The sequence below is a fragment of the Mycteria americana genome, chromosome 10 (assembly GCF_035582795.1).
Source record: "Mycteria americana isolate JAX WOST 10 ecotype Jacksonville Zoo and Gardens chromosome 10, USCA_MyAme_1.0, whole genome shotgun sequence".
NCBI lineage: Eukaryota > Metazoa > Chordata > Aves > Ciconiiformes > Ciconiidae > Mycteria > Mycteria americana.
Window position 1 is genome coordinate 11,189,424 of NC_134374.1, and position 27,992 is coordinate 11,217,415.

Sequence of the window (27,992 nt, forward strand, 5' to 3'; positions counted from 1 at the left end):
ATGAGAAAGAAGAATTTTTGCCCATAAATTGCAGCACATGTTAAAAATCACAAGTAGAAAGCAGAGGAGCTTGTGAATCACCTCACTGATCAAGGATTTACAACTCTCAGCACTGGTCAGAGCAGGGAAACATAGGGCGATGACAGAAGTCTATGTTTTCTGAACAAGCTGCACTAGCGAGATGTGTCTGGGAAGCGAGAAGGCAATGGATTAAATACAAAAGGAAATAAAAAAAGCAAAGAGGAAAGGAAAGAAAGGAAGGAGAGGAAGGAAAACAAGAGTGAGAGAGGAAGGAAAAGAAAGGAAGGAAAAGAAAGAAAGAAAATAAGAAGGGAAGAAATACATCAACTTCTAAGTCTAACGCTACCCAAAAGGATGGGAGCAGGACCCCTCCGAGCTGCTGCCTAGGCCAGCCCTGGCTGAAGGCTCTGCAGAAACGCTGGTGCTGGGGTTGGCAGTGGCTGCAGCCGGGGCTCGGTTCAGTCCGGATGGACACATGGCAGGTTGGCCAGGCCAGCGCTCCCTTATGGCCCGCTGTGGGAAAAGGGGAGCGACGTGGGGCTCGGCTGGGGCTATTTGGACACACTGCACAGGGTGACCGGCAAGAGGGGAGCAGGTGGATGGGCCATAGAACAAGGAAGCAAAACAGGAAAGCAGGTGGCAAACATGGCTTCTGGCATCTCCCAGGGCCAGGAGGCAGTGAGCTGGCTGGCCAAGGGACGGGCTGGCCGTGGGGGCACCAAGGATGGGCTGGGGACACACGGTGTTGTGCAGCTGCCCCAGGCCTGGGCTGCTCTTCGGGGCCAGCTGCGTCAGCCTCTCCAGGACCATCTGGCTAGAAACGCGTATTGCTTCTTCAGAGAGGGGCGGTGGTGTTACAAATGCCCGGTGCAGCAGTTGGGGTGGCCCTTAGGAGCATCCAGCGAGGCAGTAAGAGGCAGGTGGTAACTAGGCATAAAGAGGCTTTCGCCTGTGCTGCGCAGGGTCCCCGGGCATCTGTGATTGCTGCAGCAGACACTGTGATCTCTGCACCGGATTCCCTTTGATCAGTACCAGCTTTGTTCATTTTGTAAGCCCTTGACCTTTCCGTTCCTTTCAAATACTGCTGAAATTTCTTACATTGGCATGCTTGAAATGATGTCCCCTAATAGACCACCTTCTTCCCACCACCTTAGTCTTGCAGGCTAATCATTCACTAGCTTTAGCACTGAACTCTATTCTCAGGAGCCAAATAATAACAACGCTTCTTTCAAGAGCAGCTTTAAGTTGATACGAGCCATAAGTCAAGAGAAACAATTTAAAATAAAATAATAATAATAATATCAATATATTTTACTTAGACAAGCGTTACTGTGTCATTAACACTGCCTTCGTTTGCTAAGTCTTTTTACAGTCCACTTAGCCTGCAATCTGCCTGCTGTTCGCTCTGAGTGCTCTGCTAGGGACAGTGACTGCCATCGGCTTTGCTAGCTGGTTCTTTTATGCTTAGTTTCACTTGAAGGGTCTCCGCCGCAATGTTTGGATAGAAACACTGCAGAGACATGGTTATTTATTTAAACCATCTGTTTCCATTGGCACAAAGATAGCCCATCACAGTATTTCTGTTGGTCTTCAAACTCTTTGCACACCTGGCAGTGGCCAGACGTGTTAGCAGATCCAAGTGAACAGATCCTGCTGTTATGAAAAGTTCATGCCAGTTTGGTGCAGGTATAAATAATGCCTATCACTGAAGGCAATGCCCTTTTTCTGCTGCCCTCTCTGAATTTCTCATCCTCCATCCTGGGAATAGCACAGGAATTATAACTGGGCAGGTGGAATTCAAACTGGCATTTCTACAGCAGTTTATATCAGCCTTTCTCTTCCAGTAAAAGCTTTTTGTTTGTGTCTGGTACAGGATGAGTAAGGCCTTTAACCCTCTACATGACTGGGTATTACTAACATGCCTTTTCATGAAAAGCCAAAAGAATTACAGAGTCAGGGCAAAAAACCAGCGCTGAGCCGTCTCCACATCGCTCTCCTCCGGGGTTGTTCTCTGGCTTTTTGGGGACCTGTTATTACCTAACTGTAAAACATCCCCATTAGCTCCTGACCCTGCTTCTAGTCACTAACTCAAAACAGGTCTGTCTGAGGAGTGTGAAGGAACACTTTAACAGTGAACATGGGCTTTGGTGGCTGCTGCCTCTTGGGTATGTGCTCTGATTTCTCTTTCACCCCCCAGGAGACAACATGAACACAGTCCCTGCTACCTCAAATTCCGCAGTCCGGTTTCCCATGTGTTGGTAAATCAGCAGGGTCAGCATGCCCAAGGTGCAAGAAGTGGATGGGGAAAACCCAACCGCCTGTTTCCCTTTGCCAGGTAAGTGTTGTTACCAGCCGCTCCAGCATAAAACCACGTTGTATCCGCACACAACAAACAACTTGCTTCTCCCTGTCCAGAGATGTCATTAATGGAGCCCCTGGGTAGCGCCAAATTATGCACGAGGCTGAAACCACTCATCTGTAATCAGGCAACAAAATCAAACTTGTTTAATGGTACATCCAGACAGTAAAAATAAGGCCAGTGTAACTGCGCTAGCAACACCGATAACAACAGCATGACACATCCTTGAGCAATTTGGCTGTGCGCTCGCCTCCCCAGCCAGCCGGCAGCACGCACGGGCAGCGCTGCCTGCAGCGGGCCGGCCACACGCCGTTAGTCAGCCCCTTCTCTGCGGCATACAAAAATTTCTTAGTTTTCTCCATCCATTTCCTTTTGCCCCCGGCAATCCTGCCCGCACCTGACAAGCAGGCTGCGAGTACCGCAGCCGGAATCCAGGCTGGGGCAGGCGCTGCAGGCAGGATACGTACCTTGCATGTCAAAGCCCCTTTAGCATCACCTTTGCAGTCACCTTTACTGTCACCGGCAAACAGCAGATGCCTTCAGGCGGCGATTCAGCAGGACCAAATGTGGTGGCTTTGTGGGGAGCCTGCACACTCACAGTCCTCAGAGAACAGGCACGCTGTCCTGGGAGCAGAACCAGAGACCACGTCACCCGTCTCGGCTCTCACCACAGCTACGAGTATTTATTGTATTTGCTCCTATTTTCTTTTCCTGGTCCAAAGACTCTGGATTTCCTTTGTATAGCGTGAAACCACCGCAGCAGCAGGGCTGGCCAGGGACTCCTCTCTTGCTGCCCTGTATCTGTGGGGGAGTGAAACTTTGAGGAAATCAGTGCGTTGGTCACATATTCCCTCAAAAACCAGCCCGTAGGATAAGGGCTCTGTTAAGGCAGGTGGCAACGTGGTTATGGCTCCCCTTGTCAGGACAAGAGAATAAGCCTCCCTGTTCTGACCCACCTTGTGCGCGCACACAGCACCCACCCATGTAACGGGCACCAGTGCTTTTGCCTGTTGAGTAGGGCTCTTGGTGGCTGCCACAGGCTTTTGTGTCACTTGGGTGTCCCCTGGGAGGGCGAGGGCCCTCCGCAGCTGGCCACGGACACCAACACAACAGAGCTTGGCTCCAGCCAAACCAAAAAATAAATTGTGAAATACAAATGATGTGTTTTAGGTTGGATAAGGCAGCAAGTGACAGAATTATTTACAATTGCACTATTAGTGCAATTTGCCTGTCTCGTCCTTTGCTGGATTTGGGCCTGTGAGGCTCTGTAAAAACTGCACACTTTCATGTCAGCTGAGAATTGGATGGAGAGCAGAGCGTGCCGTAAGGCTGCTCATTTTTGGCACAGGAAAAGCACTGGTCTGGCTGCTGGGCAGTTAAAATACAGAAAATGGCACTTCTTTGCGTTTCTCCAGCTTCCAAACAGGAAACAACGAAACTAGTGTGATGGCACAAATATGTGGAAAACAATTCCACTTTAAGATGTGCTAAAATACCTTCAACTCAAAAAAACCTGTGGCCTGGCCTGCACAGGAGTGACTGATGGTAGAAAAGCTATCAAATGTCCAGGTCAGCCAGCATAAAACTGATATTAAAACGACCTAGGCAATACAGCTCAACAAAGCTCTGCTCAGACTGTTCATCTAGAGAGGCCAGCTCTGGCCCGAGGTGAAGAAACAGCCGGTGACAAAGGACTTGCTGAGATAACGACAGCAGCAACTTCCACTTCTGTAAATGACTTATTTGTTCAAACCTGCTGCTCTCTTCACACTTCTGCAGTGTTTTGCAGTGAACGTGATATAGTATCACCCCGGCCTATATAGAACCTGCCTTAAAAATCGCTGTCTTTAGGAGGAAGAGGTACTTCCTCTTAAGTGGCTGAGCTAAACTATTTCCAAGCATTTCCAGTCTGGATCAGTGCAGTCACTAAACCCTTGGATCAAGTATTGCTTTCAGTTACACCTGTAATAAGCCTGTGGTAGGTCACTGGGGTTGTTCCAGTATATACCAGTTCAGAAAACAGTCAGAAATGGGTTTGGTTTTTTTTTTAACCTCAGTTACACAGTTCTAGGGAAGAATCCCACTGATTCAAAGGAGGCTGTGGATGGCCGTTGTACAGGTAAGAGGAGCCCTGGCCCTGCCGTCATGGATGATAGCTGTTACTCGTTTGGCATCACCACCCAGGGCAAACCATGCTGTGGGCAAGGGCCACCTACCTTCTGATTTCCTATGGACCTGCAAAAGCTTGAATGCACACACACATACCCTCCGAGTATTTGCTTCATGAATAAAAGCTTCACAGCTCTTGTAAAAATGAGCTAAAAAGAGAAGCAACCATACCTCTCAATGCTTCTCCAGATGAAAAAAAGAGAATAAAACTTCTCTTCTGAAGTTAACTTCCACTGACTTCCAGGACCAGCCAGCAAGATACCACTGAGTCTGTTGGAGCCTGAATTCTCAGAGGTTATTTATAAGCCAATTTAGTATCATGATTTATTCTGAAAAAACCTAGATCCTAGCAAAAATGTGCGCCTGTTCCCCTCCAGCTGTACAATGGGTATAAAAGCCAGACAGGCGCTAGCTGTGTACGTTACGGCTCTCTGCTATTACAGCAACAGGGCAAGAAAGCACGTATGTACGAAGATCTGCCTGTGTACAGCCCTTATCTCCGCTCAAAATGCGATTACCAACTCTTCTCCCCAGCTGTGAGCTGCAGAGAGGTGTGACACAAGGGGTGACACAAGCTCGATAAGATGCCACAGACCAAAGCACTTTTTCAAGCACTGATGTTTTCTTTACGAGGCAAGTGTTTCTGCAAGGGTTTAACTTTTTAATATATTCTCCTAAATGAAAAATTAAAAAACCCGTAGTGTTCCTGTCTTGGACATTTTTTGTTGCTGCTTTAACCAGTACTGAAAGAAGCGGAAAGTGCATTGTCTGTGTCCCTCAGACAATGCGCATGCCACCAGACTGGTTTTTGGCTGGTGTGTCGACAGCGGAGGTGCCGGAGGGAGGTTTGGAAATGGCCCTGGGGGCTCTTGGGACGAGGAAACATTTTTGAGCCATTGCTGCTGCATGGCCCGGGCTGTGGAAAGGGCTGAGCACAGAGACCCTGTCAAACCTGCAAGAGGTAACAAATTACTGTGGCTCTGAAATGAGAAGGTGCACATCTTCACCGGGATGCATTTTGCCTGGAGAGAGCTGGAAAAAAAGGATGTGAACATTAAAAGCATTTAAGGAAGACCATGTATCTCTTTTCCATAGCAAAGGTAAGAGATTTAGACAAATAAACAGTTTTACAATTTGTACCTGCAATTTTGGGGAGATTATATTTGCAGTTAAACAGCTAGTGTCCTTCCTTAGCAGCAAAGGATTGCGAAACCCTCGGTGGACAGTGCTTAGAAACGCTCTCGAAAATGCCAGTTATTCCCGCTGCATCCCCAGCAACATGCAATTCCAGTTTGTTCTTTGAGAACCCAGCACAGATGGTGCATTACATGCTTTGGAGGATGCTGACCTGCTACTGTACTTAGTGCAAAGCCTGGTGTTGCTTCTTAGCTACAGAATAACAGGAAAATTTATTGTCTGGGGTAGATCAGGATCTGTAATCCCAGTACCATCAGTCAGATTGAAAGTCTGAATCCTTAAAAAGCAAAAGCTCGGCTGTAATACCATGGATATATACACACGGATAAAACAGAGATGGCTTTGACGTACAGAGTCGTTCCTACAACATTCCTGTCGTGTCACAAACATATCAGCCTAAAAGCTTTGCTCATTCTATTGCAGTTCCCAAGCGGAGCCGAGGCCTGACTCTGCCCTCGGAGGCTGCCAGCTCTACACGGCATTCCCACGTGTTTTGCACAACAACGTGCCCTCAGCCACACAGCTCGGTGACTGTGCACATGACAGACCATCAAAACAGGCACAATCAATGTAGATGTTCATTTTAAGGTCATTTCCCTACTGATCATCGTTCATTCTGAGGACTGAATTCTGTACTTTTGACACGTACGTAATGAAAGCTTTGGTGCAAAATGGTGGACTCGGGCACGTGTTTCAGTGAATTTCTGAATCAAGGTCTCAGAGGCCAGCTGGCCATGTCTGCCCTGGTGTGCCCCTACCGCTACTTTGGAGGGTCGGTTTGGTCTGTTATCCAGAAATACGTCCTAACGAACCTAGCACCCCGCAAGAAAAATTGATTTTAAACTGGGTTTCTTTGGTTTTTGTTTTATGCAACCAAAGCTCGTAGTAGCTGGCTGAATGCTGGGTGGCTGGCAAAAGCTAAAAGCAAAAGAATACTGTCACTTAATGAAATATGTAAGTCGACTATCAACTAGAGGCTGCAGTGGCGTTCCCGGCTGTGGAGTGCTCTTCTTGCTCACCACTACCAGGAAAGCAAGCTGGGGCTGGGAGCTTGTTGCAGGGGCATGGAGGTCGTGTATTGCTTCTGCATAAGCTTTGGTAGTGCTCTTGCTTTCAGCACACATGCTGGGTGACTGGGTTTCTTCCCCAGTCCCTCTTTGTCAGGGCCTTTTTTGGTACATTACACATCTTGGGCAACGCATACGGCTCTGCTCTCCCTGACCACCCCCTTCCTTCCCCACAGCTCACATTTGCAAACTCAGAGGGGAGCGCAAAATTCTGGCATGCAACTTTTTTGGCCTGCAAAGACGGCGGTGTGGGTAGGAGAGGTGTTCTTCAAGGGGAGGTTTTATATGTAACCACATTTTGGGTCTGCTCTCCCCAGGAGCACGCTTTGGAAACGGCACTGTGCCAATCCTCCCGAGTGACTTCAGTTATGCGCTACAAGAGGAACAGGATTATTTGGACAGGTGAACCCCAGCACGGCACCAACGTCATCTTCATTGCAAGCAATAACGTAAGCAAGAGAAAAAAGCTTGGCTTGGGGTATCGCTGAAGCAGTAGGCAAATGTGAAGCTGTGATGTTTCGAGGCCTGGGTGAGCCTGCTCCTGAACCTGCTCAAACTCCGGCCCCGCAGAAGCCTTCGTGCTCACAGCTTTGACTCCATCCTGTCTCTCTCCCTTTCTCCCAGAGCAGAGCTGCTTGGGTTTTGCATTTTTTTATTCCCTTGTCTGACTGGTTTCCTAATATGTGTGGGCTGAAGATGCGGTCAGTCCGCGTGCCAGCAAACTGGCCGTCACTCACCCGGACAGGCGCCCGCAGGACAGACAGGAAAGAGCAGAAAGTCAGTGTCATTACTGAAAACGTAGCTCTTTGGCCGCAATTATTTATAGCAACTCAGTACGTGTGCCTGTGTGTTTCTCCACGTGACGACAGGCATCGCTCCCAACCACTACTGGGTCTGGATGCCATGGTGTGATAACCCCAGTTCTCTTGGTTATAACTGTATTTTTGGGCTGTCTAGAAATACATGACTCAACTGTCTTACCTGCGAAATGCCACTGGCTTTCTGGAGAGAGCACTTTGCCCTTCAGGGGTAAAGCACCCGGTTCCTTCTCCCTGTGGGCACTTGCTCCCTCCACGCCAAGAGAAAACCAGGGCAGGAACCTGCTCATCTCCTCGGGCTCAGCCCTCTGCAGCGGAGCAGCGTGTGCCCAGGCTCCCTCCCCTCAAAAACCCACCCCCTGCTCTACTTCCACATGCTCTGAAATGCTCCTTACGTTGCTCACAACGTATTTGTGATTAGATGTCTGCATGGAGAATTCAGCTGTCTTCACGTTTGGGTTGGAGCCGAGCAACGTTCAGTAACAGAAAGCATTTTAAAACCATGTTTCGCAGAAGACTTGATCCGAGCTCTACTTAGAGCAACCCCTGCCAGCACTTGCGGTCTTTTGTCAGCGTTGAACCTCCAGCTACTCATTAATCATTTCAGTCCGTTCAGATGGAGGACACAAAGCAAGGGGGAGGTGGGAGATTTCCAGAACAAACCTATTTTTTGGTTACACACGAATGTCTTAGTGTCGGCTTTGCTGACAAGCTGGAGCCCCACCCCAGCGATCTGTGCTCAGCCTTTGGGAAAAGAGTGAGACCGCTCTGAGGAAAATGATTTAAAATGCCTTCAGATGCCTTTTCACTTCTTTTTATTTAATTCCATAAATATTTTCATAAGGCTCAGTGTCTTTACAACACTTTTTTAAACACTTTTTTTGTTTTATACACACAACTTTGACACTTGTTTGACAGGGTCAAACAGTCCAATATAAACAAAATAATAAAACTGGCAAGTGCGGATCAGCTGGGTTACCAAAATCCTTTTTTTTTTCTTTTTTTTTTTTTTCTCTTACTGTTAAAACCCCAAAAGCACTAAAATATCAGTATTTGGCTTCAAACTAGAATTTTAAAAACCTTTTTTTTTTTTTTTTTTTTTTTAAATTCTCTGCTACAAGTCCCTGTCGTCATAGTGCCTTTAAACTCCTACAGACTCTTCTTTTCTTCTTAAGGAAAAATAAGCTTGGTGATGCCATGCAGAACTTACAATAGCTACTAAATATACATGTTCCCTGAAATGTAGCTGCAATGAAAAGATGACAGAGCATAAAGAGAACAAAACCAGAAACCCAAAGCACCACAGTGTACTATCAATAACATTGCAATGGACGGCCAGTGACCATCCAGAAACTGAAACAAATTTCAAATATATTTCTCTATGTATTATTTTCTATTTACAACTGTTAGATGCACCTAGGTTGGTTCTTGTTTGATATTTTTGGAGAGGGTGGGGAGGCGAAAGTCTTGAATTTAGATCCTCTGTTCTAGTGTCTAGGTCAAGGGGTAATGCATGTCATTTACCTAGGGAAGAGGGTATTTTTATTTTTTATATATATATATAGATTCAGCCAGAGAAATACCGTAAACGTGTAAGTTTGTTACAACTCTCTTGTTTCTGCATATGGAATGGTAAGTGGGTTCCTCCTGTCTGGCATTGAAATGAAAGTCTGTATCAGATGCTCAGTCAAAATCACCCCAGTCTGATTGCATCTGCGCTGCTTCCAGCGCTTTCAGACACACGAGGCCGCCCAACCCTGCTCCCTATTGGGAAAGCCACGGTAGGTAGTAAAAGTGGGACCCAGTGCTGGTTCTTCTTTGTGATAATGCTCCATCTCTTGCAGCACCTTGGCAATTTATGGAGGGGAAGAGCTTTCTTGAATGCCATGCCTGAGAGCCAAGCCCCTCTTCCCTCTGGAACAAACGCCTGCATCTGCTTTGCCTGCCACCTTGGCTTCGGCAAGCACTAGCAACGCTAGCTTGTTTTGGCTTTCCATTTAAGAAAGAAGCTGCGAGTCCAACAAGTGGCCTTGTCAGATCAAGCGAGTCTTGATTTATGATGCAAATAATGGTGTGGCGGTGGTGTTTCTTTTTTCCTAGTGCTGAATATTTAGGAAGCATCTTCTCATAAAAATTATGGATGTCTCATTCTCACTCTCTGAGGCACAAAACAGTAAATGAACAGGCTTAACTAATGTGCTCGTTACTTTTTTCCCTAAGCAATTAAAAAGGCAAAGGAATAAGTGAAATTTTCATCATGTTGACAACAGTTTGTAATCTCTCTCTCTTTCTCTCTCTCTCTCTCTCTGCATCTCTCCAGCCATTCAGAAATAGTAAAACATTTCAGTTAACTTCTGAGAACCCATCTCATTCACTTCTTTAAATACCCATTCTGTTAAAGAAACAAAATAATATTTGCTACATATTCAATATTAAAATCTGACCATAAAAATGCAAAGATACAAAAGAGCATAAAAATAAGTTCTGATATAAAATTGGGTTGCCTCCTATTTGGGATTCCTGGTGTTTCGCTGCTGCCTGTCACAGAGGGGCCACTCTTCCTCTCCATAACACTAATCTGGCCTTGCTGTTTATTGATAGTTTCTAGATTACTCAAAAGTGCTGAGATTATTTTTCTACTTAAATAAAAAATACAGCCATTGCTTTGTAATATGCCCTGAAATCAAACAGGCTCCATGGAAATACTGAAATCACACTCTCTGCTCTTCCCATTCTCTCGTGTTTCTTAGGGGAGGGAAAAAAAAAAAAAATCTATCTCCACGCTAGCGGGCCTGGGGTGCTTATGTGGTGTATCAGATTCAAAAGAAAATGATAAATACCGTGATCAATCACTTCGTCCCACATTTTCAAAGGAGCTCGCAGAATAGCTCTGCAAAGTTTTTAAATTCATCTTCTGAATCTGGTTAAACAGTCTCATTTGCCCTAGGAAAAAAAAATCATCCTAGTGCACAATGATTTGTTTTACAAGCTTAAACATAAGCTTTGTGCTTGCAAACAAATGTACTTAAGGCTGAAATTGTAGGAAGTGTCTTTGAAAATAGAGCTATGAATCTCCAGAGGGAGAAAAAGAGAGAGAAAGAGACCTGGAGAGTTTTGCTAATCACTCCAGAGCCCACTGGCGCTGATACACCGCTGCTGAACCATTGATGCCGTTTAGATTAAACTGATCACTGATTTAGATTAGGTCACGTAATCGTGGTCATTCGGCTACACTTCTCAGGTGGCATCCGTATCTTTCCTGAAAGGCAGTTCTCAACTCCTCTGCAGCTTGGGTGCATTAAATATCAGGTAAACACTTCCAATTACTTAGGCAATGATCCTTCCGCTAACGGGTCACTACCGGCAGCTCATGTTTGCTTGGGAGGTCAGTGCCCAAGTGAAGCCACGGATCTCATACGCAATAGAGTAGAGCAGGCAGTGAGTGCAGTCATGGTCCTCACTTTTGGGATCATTGCTCCTGTAAATGGCAATTAGTGGTTCATTAACACGGTACTGTGCAGGCGTGAGTGTGGCCAACAGGATGGGACCTTAGTTCCTGAAGAAAGAAAACTGGCCATTTGTGGGAGCCTAATAGCCAATTTTCCTCTAGCTGGAATGGAGGGCATGAAGCCATCAGTTTTTAAGCTTTTATCTTTGCATGGAGAACAAAGATAGGAGTGGGCTTTTCAGAGTCGTGTCTCAGCTTGAAAAGAAAATAAATCAAAGATAACCCCACAGAAATAAAACTAAATGCAAAAGAAAAAAAAGCCCCTGATATTCTTTTCTCAGTCTTACTCCAAGTGTGAACAAATCACACTGAATTGAGAAAAAGACAGTGCTTACAAAAATGCAAGAAATTAACTGAGGAAAACCCATCTCTCACTTCCTAAATAGCTGATACCCCTTCTGCTCATTTTCACCTGCCCACAACAAAACAGTTAAAGCCAGAGAAATACTGCGCAGCAGAGCATGGTGCACGAGGGAGCACATCCAGACAGGCACGAGTCAGACCAGAGAATGCAGGATGGGGACGGGGAAAGGGTCGATGCTCCTCATTGAAATGATAACTCCGGGGACAGCCAAGGAAGGGACGGAGAGGGAGGGAGAGGGAGCAGAGATCTCCCGGCACTCCAAAAAACAAACAACCCCCCCCATAAATAAAATCAAATAAAATATACACCAATGTAGTCCATGAGGAACTTCGATGACGAATTCACACAAGCGAGAAAGCATTCGGGATGCCAATGACGACTTGAATGAAAATGAAGAAGAGAAGAAAAAAAAAAAAAAGGATGTCCGACCAATGGAATAAAATAAAATAGGTCACATGGTTAGAAGTCATTGGTGCTTCCTAGTATCTAGTAGCAGATTGCTTCCCAAAAACAACAAAAAAAGTTTTTGGTCCTTCTATATATATACATATATGTATATATTATTATTTTTAAAATGTGTGTGTATATATATATATGTATATATATTTAGTTGCAACAGTGCTTCTCCGAAAAAAGGTCCATCTATAAATATAATTTTATTTATTTTTATTTTTAAATTTTAGTTCTTTTAAGTTAAAATTCTCCATCTCTCTAGGTATTATTTTTTGAATGGTGTTAACCTGCTGAAGTTTTGCCAGAATGGTGCCTGGCTGCGTCTGGGTTCGGTGAACTCGAAGACCTGGGACTGGGATATGCCATCTGTCACCATGTATTGTCCCTGATTTAATGGATCCTGGGGTGGTGGGTAGGCTGGAGGAACCGACTTGGAGTAGCTCACACCTGCATCGATGATTGGGGGGAAAAAGAAACAGATCAGTCAAAGTGCAATTGGGTCAATAGTCTTTGTTCGTCATGCTATCGCTTCTTATCACTTAATAACCAGGGTCCCAAACAACAGGGAGAGTGCTAGAGATGGCAAATCTACGGAGGAATGCAGCAGCTGCCTAAACTCTCAGCTCAGAGGCTACCTACACTAGACCACGAGTTGAAGATTTGGAAAAGATCCATTACTTTTGTATCGGCAGAGTTTTGCCTGCCCTCATGGAAAAGTCCTGTGTGACCTAACGAGGCACAAACACGGCCAGGCCATGTGCAGTATCAATCTGGTCAGACAAAGGCAGACAACCACATCATCCAACCCGCTCACAAATTTAACGCTTGCTGTTTCCAAGCGCGTTCTCACCCTCCCTCCCAGCTATGCTTGGAAAGCGGTTTTGCCCCAACATGCCCCGGTGACCAGCCCCGAGCAGCGCAACCCCGAGGACCACTCGGCACCGGTTCCTGCGCCAGAACGGAGCAGAGCTGCTCTGGAGGAAGCGCTCGCTGCAGGGACCCGCGCCGCTTCAGCGCTATTCTGCCTGTACAAAGGGCAACTCGTTATTTTCTTTAGGAAAGTTTGTAGGACTTTTCCATAGGGTTCGTTTTAAATTTACCAGTCTGGTTTCAGCCAAACACGGCTGCACACAAAGCAGAAAAGGCTGATTCTGCTCAATCCAAACTGGTAGCAATGGATGGACTGGCAAGGCTACACTTTCAGGTTCTAGGTGCATAATTCCCACATACGTGAGTCACAGCTCCTGTGCAGGAACGGGGTGAGGGGATGCTGCCCTTACAGCTTTGCCACGGAAAGGGGGGGCTTCAGCAAGCTGGGACCTATGCAACCCGTTGTAAAGGATGGTGTAGAAAGGGCGGCTCTGGGTGAATGGAAGTGGAACAGAAGGGAGGCATGTCACCGCCAAAGTGTAGACTACAGGGAACAGGAAAATAGCTACTTCTGTATTTCCTTCCCCGCAACGCCACTGATGAGGGATAATCCCTCCTTCAGCCTGAGGGTAGCGTGATCGGCTGGAAACCACAACTCCAGAGAAGGGCAGGAAGGAGGGAGGAGCAGGGCTCTGAAGCAGGTTGCTGTAAGCTCTGGCCATCTCTGGATCCCCTCTGCTGCATGCAGAACTGCTCTTCCTTCTGCGGGGAGGGCAGCCCCGGCCGCATGACGGGTGGCAGGCTTCGCAAGGGCCATCTCGAGGCCATTGCCTCCCCTGGTTTTAACCGCAGGAGCGAGGTGACTCTACCCAAGTAGATCAGTGTCCTCATCTGGAAAGCGGGATGGCATCACCCACCTACCTCACACGAGGGTTGTGAAGCTAAATTAATTAATGTTTGTAAAACACTTTGAGATCCTCGGCTGGGAAGGTGCTAGAGAAGGCAAAATACGGTGATTAGCACCCAGGTACCACAGCAACGTGTGTAAAAGAAATGCGACTCTTTGCATTCAGTTAGCGGTTCCTACCCACACACAAACACATGCTTTGCGGGACCAGCGCTGGCTGGCCCGGGCACAGGAAGGCTGCACACAGTCGGGTACTTACAGACAGGAAAAAGCCTCACAAAGTGCACTCACGGAGCTCATCAGACAACTTTTATATGCTGCTGCATTATAATTCAGGACCTCTTTTAGATACAAAGCTAAGGCTTTAGTATGCCTTTAGGAAAGAGAATTAATTCACTTCCCCTTGCTATAGAATTTACCAATCAAGGGTTGTTAAAATCCTCAAAAGGTTCAGACCAAATGGAGATATCATCTTGACTGTGCCTAACTGATTTCTCCTTCTTTACAGCAAATACCATCAAAGCACGCAGCTCTGTCCACTGTAGGGAGTAACCAAGACCTTTCCTTACGGTGGACAAAAAACGCTCCGTGATTCATACTTATTAACCTTTAACAAATTCATCACAGTTAATATTTCAAACTTATTTGAAAAGAACAACCTGGAGATCTTCTGCATTTGTGTCTGCATGCTGGAATAGGGTTACTCATCAACAAGTTTTCTACTCTGTCTTTCCCAAGCCCCTCTCTCCCACAGAAAGCCTGCAGAGCAGAGTGCAGCCCCAGAGCCCTTGCTGTCCTGGGCTCAAACCCGGAACAGGGTCAGTTCTAGGATACCTGGGACAACTTCTGTACCATCCTTGTTGGCAGGCCCCAACCGTCAATTTGAATTTACCACACTATGTGACTTAAGCCAATGACGTCCCATAAGGGTAGAGCATGGGCTTGAGCTCATCCTGCCCTCCCTCCTCCATCCCTTCTTCTACTGTCCTGCTCTGAGTTGCCTTGTTGGAAGGCAGGTCAACATGTGGGCAGAGTAACCAACTGCAGAGTCTGCTCCGGAGGGCAAACTCTAGTCCCAGACCCATACAAGAGTGCAGACATTCTCCTGGAGGCCACCAGCCTTTAGTGCCTTGGCCACTTTTCCCAGGAGAGACTGGTGAGGAATTTTAGGATCTCTGGTAAGGTTAGGATCTGGTACAGGTCCCTTACATGGCTAGAGCTGGGAAATGTATCTTCTTCTGTCTGGTAAGTGGTTTGGATCTTCGACTGACCCAAAGGACCAGGAATTACTTCAAAGGCAAATAGGCCTTGTGCCGCCAAGATTACTAACTAATCTTCTACAACACAAAAGAGCTGTGAATCTAAAGCTGCTACCAAGGGACATACAGCAATCGTTTCTAGCTTTGGAAGACCTTAAAATCATATTGCTTTAGTGACACGGCCCAATGTCTTTCGCATCCTGTGGCTGCAGAGTAGCAGTCAGCCTTGTGATGCATCCAGTCTCCATGCTGAGCTGGGCTGAGCTCTTTATTGCCTCTAAACCAATTTTGTGGAGGGTGAACTAATGTATTTTAATAATGACGCAGAAATGCTAAGGAATCTCCAGGATCAGCAAAATGTTATGTGCTTGGAAGGCTGGAGAAGTAGAGAACGGACAGTCTGGCTGAAGTCCACTGACACTGATGGAGTTACACTGCAAAGAATAAAATCCATAGTCTGTCTTCTCCAAAAGAGAAAAAGGCAGACTCCCCTGGCCAGATCACTAGCGAACCCCATTCAGTTCTTTCCCAAAATAGCCTTTTTGGTCCAAACTCCTGAAAAATGTCTATCCTTGCTTGAAACATACCCATGCACACACTGCCACTTCCCTCAGTAAAGAAGCTCAGACCCATATCCTCAAAGTTGTTTGTGTGGCCCTGCTCAAGGATCTAGGCTATTGGCATTAACATCTAAGCTGGATGAATGTCAAAAGCTCCTGGCTGGTTCTGCGTGAATAAGCAGCTGAAGGTTTGCATATTTATCATATTTATCAAATGGCCTCCATGGCCTGAATGATCAAGACTGCGATCTCAATGGCATGCATAATTACCGTGTGTTTGTGGGCATGCAAATAAAAACATTTGTGCTCTGGCAAGTCAGGCTGATAATTCCATCAGAATACATTTTCTTGTGAAACTGTGATACAGCACTTTGCAATAGCTTGAGGTGCCCCAAGAACGGCCTTGTTTTTGGACATACCCATGTTCTTGACAAGGTGGAACACAGGAATTGGAGAGGGAAGGGAGGGAGATTCACCTAATCTGCACATCTTCATATCCTGAGAAAGAGCAATTATGGGGAAAAAGTATGACAGGTTGGTATTTTTCTATTCTGCTCTGAAGTGGTTTGCTCCCTCATCAGAACTCGGGGCCGTTGTGCAAAATTGTCTCGAGGGATTTTTTTTTATATGCAAAGCCATAACTCCACCACAATTCAACAGAAAGAAATGAGCAAAGCTCTTTTCCAATGCAATTTTGGGCTGCTTGGTGAGCAGAATTCAAAGCACAAAGGGAAAGAATCGATAGATAAGTAATGATTTCTAGACACAGCTGCTGCGCTGCCTTTCCAAGGCGTAAGAAAGCAGCTATACACCAATGACCAGACTTGGAGCTCCTTCTGCTGGTTCATGCATAATTCTGCACTGTAGCAGAATATAAAGGCTGCAGCTGCATAGCAAGATCGTTCGGCAGGGTGGGGGTTGTGGAAATCTGTTCAGAATGAGAAAAAGAAAACTCCAGGGTTTGTAATTTGGCTAGACAAAACTGGTAAAGAGAGATGCTGCGCTGTCAGTTGAAATCATGTCTTTTTTTAGTACTAGGCAACGTCACTTGAAATCTTTCGGATTTCTCAGCTTAGAAGAAAACAATTAAAAAGATTTAAAACTGTCTCTTCCCCTTCTAGCTCTTTTTTTCAAAGTGTCTCTTCTATTTGAGGTTACAACACGACTTCAGTAGCACTTGAAGATTTAGGAGCATGCTATTAACTCGCAGGCAATCCACATGGACACGTGCAGACAGACCCAGCTATAATATAGCAGGACAGCTACATTAACACTGCACCTTTCCAGAGTTAATACAAAACACACACAGAATACACTCAGATTTGCCTATATATAACCACGGAAACTTGCCTTACAAGCCGTTTACTCCATCCTCGACCTTTAAGAATTTAGCTTATACTTTGATCAGGAGCTATTTCATAGGCTTTTCTTCTACCTAGCTGTCTAGATACCGTGCTGTTCATTAGCCAGAGCTGAGTGGGAGACAATACAGTATCAACACCTGCTTTCTCTACTGGCCGAGCGGAGGCTGCTGGTAGGGAAGGAAGCAGCGCTGCGCCAAGGAACCTTTCATCTCCCTCTGATCTCAACAGCGGCTGAGCCAACTTGCATCTTTCAGGAGCCACGCTCAAAAATCCCAGAAATTCAGTTTCCTCCTGAATGTGTAACCCATACACAACACGGGGTAGCCAGGAACACACCTCAAGAACACTAGTTGTTGTACGGTTCGTTACTCCTGCAATAGTGACATAATTAAGTTAAAGAAATAAGCAGTTATGGCTGAACGGGTACAGCCCTTTGCCCTTCTTCAGCACATTTCAACAGAGGATCTCAAAGCACTTCACCGCTATTCACTTGGTTGCTGTTACATTTAGAGTTAGCAAACTACACTCTGTCTGATATTAGTTCTTCTCCCTGAAGCAGACCTAGTTTTTACAGCAAGAGGTGTGGATGGCAGCTGTGAACAGGAAACGTCTGCCTCCGAAGGCAGTCCTGAGCAGCTGCGGACTTCATTGGTTCACACGTCCATGCTAAACTACCCGACTCAAATTTTGTCATACTCGCCCAGCTCAAGAGGAATTTAAGTGGTGCATTAGCCACGGCTCTTTACACAGCCAGGGATTTTACTCAACGGCCTGGCAGAGGTAGATATTACCAGGGATGGTACCGGTGAGGAGAACATGCCTTAGCTCCCTTTCCTAACCACTAGCCTAACTTCTCTGTTTGGGAGGAAGAGGGAGGGAAAAGGGCTGACTGCAGCTTGAGAAATGCAACACAGGAAAACAGTAATCTTGTACCCTGGCTATTCCACAGCCAACCACGGTATCTACAAATACTGAGGTCACTTGACCTTCCTGAGTCTATTTATCAAGTCTGTTACTGCAACCTGGTGTCATTAGACTAGACATTAAGATAATGATTCCTCATGTGATAAGCAAAAGCTAAGCGAGGCAAGATGGAATAAATGATACTAGGGCTTTATCAATCAAAGCCAGGTGAAAACTAATTTACCCCATCTTGTATTTATATAGTCTCCCTCTCCTCCAGCATTCTGTACACTGATAGCAAAGATCACTCTGTCTGTTTCATTGATAGGAAGAGATCACTTCATCCATCACTGCCCTGAAATACAGCCTCTTCTGGGGAGCAACACTGCCCCTTACCTAAAATACCTCACCAAGCTGGAAGTGCAGGAGTATCTGGGCTGACAAACTTATTTCAGTTGGAATCCCAACATGACATTGATGTCAACATCTTGGCTCTTCAAACGAGAGCCAGTGGAAAACCCAAGAGGCCCATTTCACGTCTCACCAGAAAACGCCCCTGGAGAATTTGCTCTGAAGCATGCCGAGTCACCGGTACCATCCTGAGAGGTCTCCCAGCCAAGAATTTCTTTGTGATTTGCCTTCGCTTGTATATCTGACTGGATCTCAGACGATACTACTGACTCCAGCTGGGTTGCTAATGCCTTGAGTGGGAAACCATCTATCTTTACTATCATCAGTGAGACTAGTGCTTGTGGACCCAAAGCACGAAGTGCTTGGACGAGCGACAGATGGGCACTGCATAATGCCTGCATTTTGGAGGTTTCGGGTAGGGTCTGTATTTTATAAGCAATGGGATAAGCTCTGTGATTTCTCTGAATCTGTGGGGAAATACCACGGAGAACATGATTAGCTCCATTCTTTCACCTACGCTGTGGGAAGCTCTGCGAAAAAAGGGAAGTGACCCTGATTATCTGAAAATGCAAATGCCCCTCTTTGTTTTAAAGTGGTTACTGTACGTGTTGCTCAGTCTCTTTCAATCCCCCCAAGGCTATGCCTACATGTGTGGATAGGATGGGGAAACATGTCAGGGCCACGTCAATCTTGTTAGCAACGAAGATGCAATAAAATAGGCTTAAACACTCAGGAGAACCACAGGAGGTACCTACAGACTCTGTTACCTGGTAAGACCTGTCCTCACCAGCTGGATGAAGCCAGCACAAGTATGCTAACATGCAGTCATCTTGTTTTGCTACGCAGACTTGCTGGGGGAGAGCTTGAAGTGCAGAAGTGTGAGAAGTCAGAGAAAAGCTGTTGGGTGTTTGGGTCAGGGTTTTTATGACAGTTTGCCATGAGCTCAAGTGATCAGAAAGGAAGAAATTAGCAGGAAAATTCAGTGACTCAGAGGGTGTTTTACTGCAGGCCAAAGCAGTTCATGCTGGCTGATGATTTAATCGCTGCTGGGTTTGCGTAGCTGAGTATTTATGGCCAGATTTAATGACAGCATCCTTCTAAGCTCAGGACTAGGGGTGATGGTGATTGAATATATGTTCCCCTCCTTCCGCAAGTCCGAGACCACCAGGCTAAAGACTTGTCTGGGCTGAGGGCATCTGCTTTGGTGAAGCTGTAGCACAGTGCAGAGGAGAATACACAGGACAGAGAGAAGGGCATGAAGGAGCTGGCTCATAGCATGGGTCTGAAGAGCTCTTCTGGGGTGGGAAACCCTCCCAGCTAGCACTAAGGTCACTTCTTTAAATTTGAACAGACATTAAATTTTCCAAATGGAAACATTAGTGGGAAATGGTGCTTTAAGAATGGGGTCTCCTTCCTGGGCACTGGAACCTCTAATCCCCGACAGCCCTGGCTGACAGCTTCTAGGAATAGGAGCAAAAATCCCTTATGTGTACACGCTGTCCTGCATGGGGACAGATGTGGACAAAGCTGGGGATCAGAAAAGTAACTGAATGTTTCTGAAAGCTGCAAACAGTAATCATTGGAGGGAGATTAAAAGCGGCCAGCAGAACAGAAGCCCTTGATGGATAGAGGCACTAAAGGAGCCTCCTGTTCTCAGACACTTAGACATGGAAAAAGTACCCTGGATAATCCTGTCTCCACATTAAGGATGGACTGGAGATCCACAAGGGCTCCATTTTCAAGGGAACTTTAGACTTGTTTCCACGGCTTTAGTCAATAACGAGCACAATTTTGGAAGCACGACTCGATGCTATCTTAATGTTGCAGTGTCAGTGCAGCAAAGGTCCTCAGTGGTACCTGGACTTATCTGCAGAAAAGTTGCACACTTGATAGGCTGCAGCTTAAAAAGGGTTGTGGGGTTTTTTGTTGTTTTTGTAAGTCAAGACAAATAAATTTCTCTGTTACTTTACTATTTCTAGGAGACACCACACTGAATTCTATTCCCAGTTACCACACTGACATTGAACGAGGCTAAAGGGCAGTAACCGAGAGGCAAAATCTTGAACAATCAATGCAAAAAGAAAAAAACCCCAACAAACAGCCCTTTTCTCTATCTGCTGGTAAGGTTCAGAGCCAACACTACCCGTTTACTTTCTGTCTAATGGACTTAAAGGAGGCCAAAATTTGGTTTAATGCTGTCTTAAGGCACCTGGTCTAATATCATTACGTTTTGCCCAATCCAATAAGTAGTGCAAATGCTAGTATATTGCTGAAATCTGACCTTGCGCATCATTAAATCGATTTGAAAGGAAGCCTGGCACTGCACGCGTGCACGCATTTCTGTGCAGACATGAGCGTTAGGAGGGGGTTGCTTCCAGAGGGGCCTGACTTGTGGCCCACAGAGGGTCCTCATTTCGGGATCAAAAACTTCTCAAAACACTGACAGTTGTGTTCTCTCTTAATCACCTGGATAAAGTTTCCATTCGTTTAAAAAGCAGAGTTTTAAGGTTTCTTCTGCTGCTATCAGCTGATCTGTCAGCGTCTCTCCCTTGCCCGCTGTGGTGAGCAGTAGTTTAAATGCTTCCTTTTCAAATGCACGCCAGCCGGCTCCAGAGTAATACTTCTGGGAGGTGTGGTACAACAGTGCATGAAATAAGCGGCAGTTTATACTATTTGAAAAATGTTTTTCTGCTTCACCTCTAACAAAGTTGATTGCATTTTCCATTTCACCTCCTTCACGGCTTTTCGCTCTTCCTTAAGTATTCTGTGACAGGGAAATTACTGTGGTTTCCCATTTAAGAGGTGGAGGGAACAACTGAGATAATCTAGAAACAAGTCTGTAATAGGCATCCACCGACATGGGAGCAGGGCTCTCGGCGCGTCAGGTCGAGCTGTTGAGCCGTCAAGCCCTGCTGTAGCCACTGAGACCTGTCCTGCAAAGTCCGTAAATGTAAATGAATAAATAGTTCCATTGAATGCAGTGGAAGCATTCCTACTCCTAAAGGGCTTCACTGCTTTCCAGGTATAACTGCTGCTCCAAAACCAACTTAAAGCCCCTTCCAATGCTATTGTCGTGCTGCGGCAGGCTGTGCGGGCAGGGCAAAGGCAGCACACGGTGCCTGCAGGCAGCAACCTCCTGGCATAGGCACACCCGTCTGCCTGTTCCTAGCCCCAAGAGCTGCACCTCAGCCTCAGCAACACAGCCCCAAGTGCCCGCCAAGGTCTTTGGCAAAAAAATTCTTGGCAATATATGTATAAAATACATATGGCAAGATTCAAAAAATCATTCACTAAAAGCCAGCTCTCAGGAATTTCCTCCTACCTCCCTCTTCTGAGCAATGCCACCAGCTCCCTGCTCCGGCAGCCTCGTGCCTCTCTTTGGGTCGTGGGCAAAGGACAAACCACAGAGTAAGAAAACTAAGAGTTTTCAGCAAAATGTTCAATGCCAGTACCTAATCTAATTAATCTGAGACTGGGCTATGATTACCACAATGTAACACAAAAGAAACAGAGCTACTAATTTAATAACCCTATTTGTTGTTTTTCAGATTTCATGTCTTAAGTAAAACAACCAGGCTTCGCTTAACTTGATGCTTGGGGTCTGGCTGAATTTCTGTCTGACTTGAGGACTTAATCTCATAAAAAGAACTGCCAGTGTTATAGCATCAGCTCATTCTTCATAAAAGAAATGCTGACTGGTGTTTTAGGAGCTAATTAATTTTATAGCCACAGAAGTCTAAGATAATAGCCCCTCCTTTTTCATCTCAGAGAGAAAGAGAGAGAAAGAGAAAGAGAGAAAACAAGAGAGCAATTGCTGCGTAAGAAGTAAGTGTGGTTAGGCATATTACATTTGTCAGGATGCAAGTCCAGTGATTTAAGTGGGAATACTGGCAGGCATGCTCAGGCACCTTTGAACTGTGTCACTTAATGACTGAACAGTACAATTATTAATTAATACCTTAATTAATAATATAATTAATTGAACAGCAAATAATAATTAAAACTGTTTTTGTTGTGGCCATCATGCAAGACGGTTTCTCTAATTTTCCAGTTGCCATAATCTCCATGGTTGCTTCTGTGCTGAGGGACAAGCATGCAAGTGGTGAGGGGTGAATCTGCAAAACCGAGCTCGTGACAGCGTCTGCTACTGCGTTCCCTGGGCCCGTTTTCGGGTGTCTGCACACTTTGAGCTTAGAAAATCTGGCCAGGAGAGTTTTTAGAGAACATCTCAGAAGACAACATAGGAAGTTAGTAGAGAGGAGAAGACTAATGACAATGGAGAGACACAGCAAACCAAGGAGTTTACAGTTGGCCTAGCGAACCACTACTGGACCAGCAAAGCCAGTAGACAACAAACAGGTGAGGCAGAAAGCAAAGAGTTCCTTAAACTTTTGCAAAAAACAACCCAATGCCTGTACAGAGCAGGGACAAATCTGCCTGGAACTGACTATAGCCAAGAAGTGATGAGTTCTCTCAAAACCAATTTATAGGCCTAGTTGTGCCACGGTACTTTGGTAACGAATCGATATGTCTATGACTTTGTGAAGCTTTGGAAAACTTGAAAAATGACCTTTCTGACTTTCCCTCCGTATTTACTATTTCAAAACCTGTAGCTGCAAGAGTTATTGCGAGAGAGATAATTAACGCTGGCTGTTTTGCCAGTTGAGACTCTGTTTAATATCTAGCATGGCATTTATTAGTTGGCTGTAGCCTGCCTGGATGGGGAAATGAATCTGACATTAGGGAGATATAATGTCTTTACTAAGATACTTTATTTCCTAGAGCTGATGCTACTGTGCTGTCCTTAAAAAGTTATAGGTAGCCCCAGGAAACATGAGTGTCCCCTTTCCAAAAGCAGGAAAGGGGTAGATCCCTCACCATCTCCAGTATTTTAGCCATCTTTCTTTCTTTGCTAACGGGAGACTTTGGGAATTAGCAGAACCCCTAAACATCTCCGCACTCACTGCCATTTCAGCCTGAGATAAACAACTGAGAGAGATTTCTGCCCCCAGGGACAGCTTCTGGACATCAGACTGGAGACACGAGATCAAATTCATCTCTGGTGAAATTCCACTGGCTTCAACCACATTAGACCAGAGATTAATTTGGCCCACAGATACATTAAGAAAGGATACAAAGCACAAACGGTATTTTATAAAAAAAGAGAAAGGGGAGGGGGAAATTCAAGGGGGACGCTGGATCCTAACCCAGCAGGATTCAGCCCAGCCCGCTCCACCCTCACATCACCAGGCACAGTGCATGTTGCCGGTTACCTTTTTGCTTACTGACTTTCTTTACTGTCATTGCCGCTTGCCGCTTTTGATTTTCAGAAATTTCAAAGCCTGAAAAAGGGAACACGGCAAACACAATTCAGAAGATTGCTTACAAAACCTCTGTTCTTTTGGGGAGGGGGGAATGTTCTGCACTGTTTGGCAAACACAGAACGCCCTAGGTGGCAAAGCATCACCCAGTGAGCTGTGTATATGGGCAGGTATTTTACTGAAAAGCAAATCTTCCTTGGAAGGGCAGGCCTCTTTATAATCTCACTTGTGCAGGGGCTGTATGAAAAGTAAGATTAGACCCATTATTATTTATACAGTATCATAAATATGCCCAGTGCTTTACAGCTGAGCATCACAAACTGAGCCTGAACTGACGTTGGTTACAGTCAATTTATGGGCTGATGCTGGGGGAAGGGCAGGGCTGATAAGTCATTGACTTCGCTACGCTCCTACCCTGCACAAGACATGCTTAACCAGAGCAGAAACGATGCAGCCAGGAGACTCTGAAGTCAGATGGCCAAAGACTTCCTTCTCTCACAATACCCACGGAGGTCCAGGCTTGAAGCTATGGGCAAAATTTGTTTATTGAGGGCCAAAAATAACAGTAACTGAATTGGAAAGAGACCTATTTATGACTATGAGAGCAACCAAGGACATTTGAACAAGGCTGAACTGTAATTCTACTACCAAAAAAATGTGGGCTTCTCCAACAGTTGGGGCTAAATTAAGCATTACCAACAATCTCCTTTCAGATTCATTTCATATTCCTCACCTATCTTTTCATCTTCTTTTACCATCTTCCTTTCTTCTCTGAAAGCTCTAAGCCATCGTAACTTCTCCTCCAGTTTCTTGGCAAAGAATAAGTGCATTTCCTCAGTCTCCTTGTTATGAAGTTTGAAGGCATTCTTCATGCTGACATTGAAGTCATCGTCCCTCCCGTCTTCTATATCCACCACTTCATATTTATCCATGTCTATGCGACCTTTGTAATACAGAATATCTCTTCGTATCAGATCCTACAGAGAGAAAAGAAAAGGTAGGTTGATTGTAAGATACTTACAGAGCCTGAACTGAGCAGGGAATTCACAGGAGAGCTGAAGTAAAGAAAGAAGTAATGGTGAAACCTGGTCAGATTCTTCAAGCCTCATCTGCTGCCTCAATACATTTGTTGCTGGCTAAACAAATAGGGTAGATCATAGGCATAAAAAACCAAAATATAAATCCTCATGCTGCAAATTTTGCTTGTAGGCATGCAGAAATGCTTTTGAGTAGATAACATACTTCCATCATTTTCCATGATGGGAAATTCTGTTCCATAGGACGAGAAACTGGAAAGTACAGGCCACTGGCCTGATGGGATTCCTGTGCTGCAAACAAGGCTGCGTAGAAGCATAAATCTTGAGAAATCAGCTCGGGCATGTTTGGCAGTGCAGACTGCGTAGTGCCCATCTCTGTTTTCCAAACACATTCTCAGAGTCAGGGGAGATGAGTCTCTGCCCCTTCACCTGGAACCCATTTCCCATTCATACACAACTCATTGGCGAGAAAATCACCTTGATTCGCAGTTCAAAGAACTCCTAACCTATCTCTGTCCCGTTACACCCTGGTTTTAACCTCTTGATCCAGCTTAAATTTTTTCTTTTTCCCTCCTTGATGTTTATAACCTTTACAACCAAACCTGGTCATCTTCTTCTCCTTTCTAAGTTGATTATTCCTGCCCCTTGTTTTTCAGCAACAGCTCATTTCTGTACATGGGGAAGGGAAAAGTAAAATAGTCTTCATTATTAATTTTTCAGAACTCATACGAGAACACCCACAGCTCCGTGGCTGTTTGACATGCCCAGCACAACCTCTGCTCCGTGCCGGCAGCAGCCGGCACAGCGGTGCTGTGTATCGGCTACCATGATCCCCCCTGCCAAACCACGGAGGGCGCGCGGTCACGGCAGCTGGACACAGCGGTAGGTGGAGGTGGCACAAAAAAAAGTGGTTTGAGATCTTTTGTCAACTGCTCGATCATAGACGTGGAATTGTGGATGCCGATAAACTGCAGTAAAAAATAGATAATTTCCTGTTTTCTTCCTTACCCGCTTCATACTTATTTTGGCTTTGCCCATCGAATTTTGTACTGCCTTTACTAGAACTATTCTTGATTTGTACTGGTGTAAGAGGAGCATTGGCCCCACATCTCTATGCCTTTATAGGAACAGGTAACAAAAAACGATCATCAGGAAACAGAATGTTAATTACATAGTCATGACTACATAACGTGATTCAAGTTACAAGGCATACATATTTAAAAAATTAAAAAGCCAAATTTAGCAACACACAATCAAGATTTCCTTCCTCTACCCACTCTCAAAAGCCAATATTTAAGTGTATTAAATTAATTTAACTTAAATACTTTTTGATTTTTGAGAGTGCCCTAAAGATAAATGCTATGTCAAAGGATTCATTTAAGAGGAAAAAAAAAAAATCAATGTACAGCATTTATTTACTCAAATAAGATTTAGTAGTGAGGTTTTTTTAAAGACAAGCAGTAGGTATTATTTTAAAAAAATCATTAATCTTGGAAAATAAATTGTGCATCATCATTTTTTTTGCAAACTTGCTCATGGATCTGCCAGACAGTATTAACTATCATGAGACAGGGCACTGTCCAGAGCTTGTAGTCTTTAAAACCTGGCTCCTTCCTCTGGAATGCCTGGGGGGGGGATCCATTAATTAATATCTTGTACAAATACCTTCCTCTAGTATGTACGCTTTGAGTAGTGATGCTCTCCGAAACATAAGAAAAGGCTATTTCAGGCCAAGTATGCAATAGAAAATCCTGTTTTGTCCTAACTTGGAAAATTGCTTCTTTCCTCTCCCTCTGCGCCCAGTGAAGTGCTGAGAAAAGGCTATAAGCATCACAGTAAACTTGTTCAATTAAATCAATACTGTGCACTGTGTTTAAATTTGAGTCTTGGGTTAGTTCTTAGAAATAGCATTTATCTTCACCACATTCTCAAAAAACTTGATAACAAATCTCATAGGAAAAAAGATGTGCTCCTTAAATTAGCTATACCAGCAACTATTCTCCTTCCCAGACAGGGAGAACCGACTCACTCCTGATGAAGACTTCCAAAACACAACACTGAACAGACTGTCCTTGCGAGTGAGATGGGTAAAGTGGGATCAAACGTACTTTTCCATGCAATATTCATGATTATGTAGAGATTTGTTCATAAAAGGTATTACAAGAATAATCACAATCCTCCTTCTCACCTGGCTCTGAAAATACAAGGCTCTGTGCATTAGCTTTTTTCTTACACATACTAAATACATTTTTTCCTCTCTTCTCTCTCCAGTTTTGATTTAGAAAACATTACGAGCTCTTTTTACTAACTAATGCTAAGTGAATGTTTTAACAGCTTTGTGCTGTCCACTTCCAGAGGACAACACATGGGGCTTGGACATGTCTGACTGAACTGCTCCATCCATTTCCACCCCACGGCTGCAGCAGGAACAATCGCTGCCTCCTGCGAGGCTTCTGCAGTGCGTTTTAGAGGCTCCCGTGTTTTGCAGGTGTTGCTGTGTATTGGATGTGAAGATAACGGTGTTGCCTAGGAGTTATTGAAGGAGCAATGAGGAGATAATGGAATCATACAAGTGCTTTTGGAAATAAAAAATGGCCCCAAAGAATATTATTGTTGGTGAGAATGCAACAGCAGGAAAGAACAAGCTCAGCTATCAAGACTGTTTGTAGAAAACACACGAAGAAGAAACACCGCGGTTTTGTCCTTGAGCGTTAAGTAAGCACACGGGCGAAAGAGGGAAAGACAGTAAGCGCAAAACTCCTGCCTGCCACTTTTACTTTCATTTTGAGAAGAAACTTCAATAACGAATCTAAAAGAAATGAATCATCTTTTCTCCCATCGCCCTCCCCAGAACTTCAGCCTCCAGCTTGGCAGGAACCTTCTGGTGGAGAATCAGCCCCTGGAGTGGGGGGAGGCCCAGAGGAGAGAAAGGGGCTGACGTGGAGGAAAATGAAACCATTCAAAGAGGTACAGAAGCGGTAAAGAGCTCCGAGCAGGTCCGTGCCTGATGTTACCCGAGCGCAGGTCACTGCCCTGTGCCAACAGTGCATTTCCTTTGTACTTCCACAAAAGAAGGACCATTCCTCCCTCGTTCACTATAAACTCCAGCACCGATACCCCAAGTTTTTAAGAGACCCTTTATTTTTCACAGAGTGGTAGAGCACATAAACATCGCAGCGCATAGCACGTGTCTGCACGTGGAAGACACTTTGTACACACCTGCTTTCGAGAAGGGTCAGTCCACGTAGCAGATTAATAACAGTAACTGGATAATGTAATTTTTAACAGGTTAGGCATTTCCTACTACCACTTCTCCTTTCTTCCCCTCTTCTTGCCCACACTTAATAAATGGATATTATTTCCTAATTGACTAAATTTTAACACCATAGTATGATAGTATGGGA

General features: G+C 45.1%; 1 protein-coding gene and 1 long non-coding RNA gene across 4 annotated transcripts in view; one reads left to right on the forward strand and one right to left on the reverse strand.

The window, feature by feature from the left end:
* Positions 1-2,225: 2,225 nt before the first annotated feature.
* Positions 2,226-27,916, forward strand: LOC142415091 (uncharacterized). Of its 2 annotated transcripts, none has more exons than XR_012777286.1 (4): positions 2,226-2,356; positions 6,170-6,316; positions 7,131-7,262; positions 27,077-27,916. It is a non-coding gene; the product is annotated as an uncharacterized LOC142415091 (long non-coding RNA). The 2 variants fall into 2 exon arrangements; XR_012777287.1 differs by lacking the exon at positions 27,077-27,916 and adding an exon at positions 25,309-25,395.
* ARHGEF9 (Cdc42 guanine nucleotide exchange factor 9) overlaps positions 12,195-27,992 on the reverse strand; it is a 191,809-nt gene continuing 176,011 nt past the window's right edge. For both annotated transcript variants that reach the window (XM_075513089.1, XM_075513088.1), the window contains exons 10-12: positions 24,285-24,528; positions 23,504-23,572; positions 12,195-12,403 (exon numbers count right to left, since the gene is read on the reverse strand). In XM_075513089.1, the coding sequence (XP_075369204.1) occupies positions 12,222-12,403; positions 23,504-23,572; positions 24,285-24,528 (495 nt within the window). In that variant the 3' untranslated portion in view covers positions 12,195-12,221. The remainder of the gene's footprint in view (positions 12,404-23,503; positions 23,573-24,284; positions 24,529-27,992) is intronic.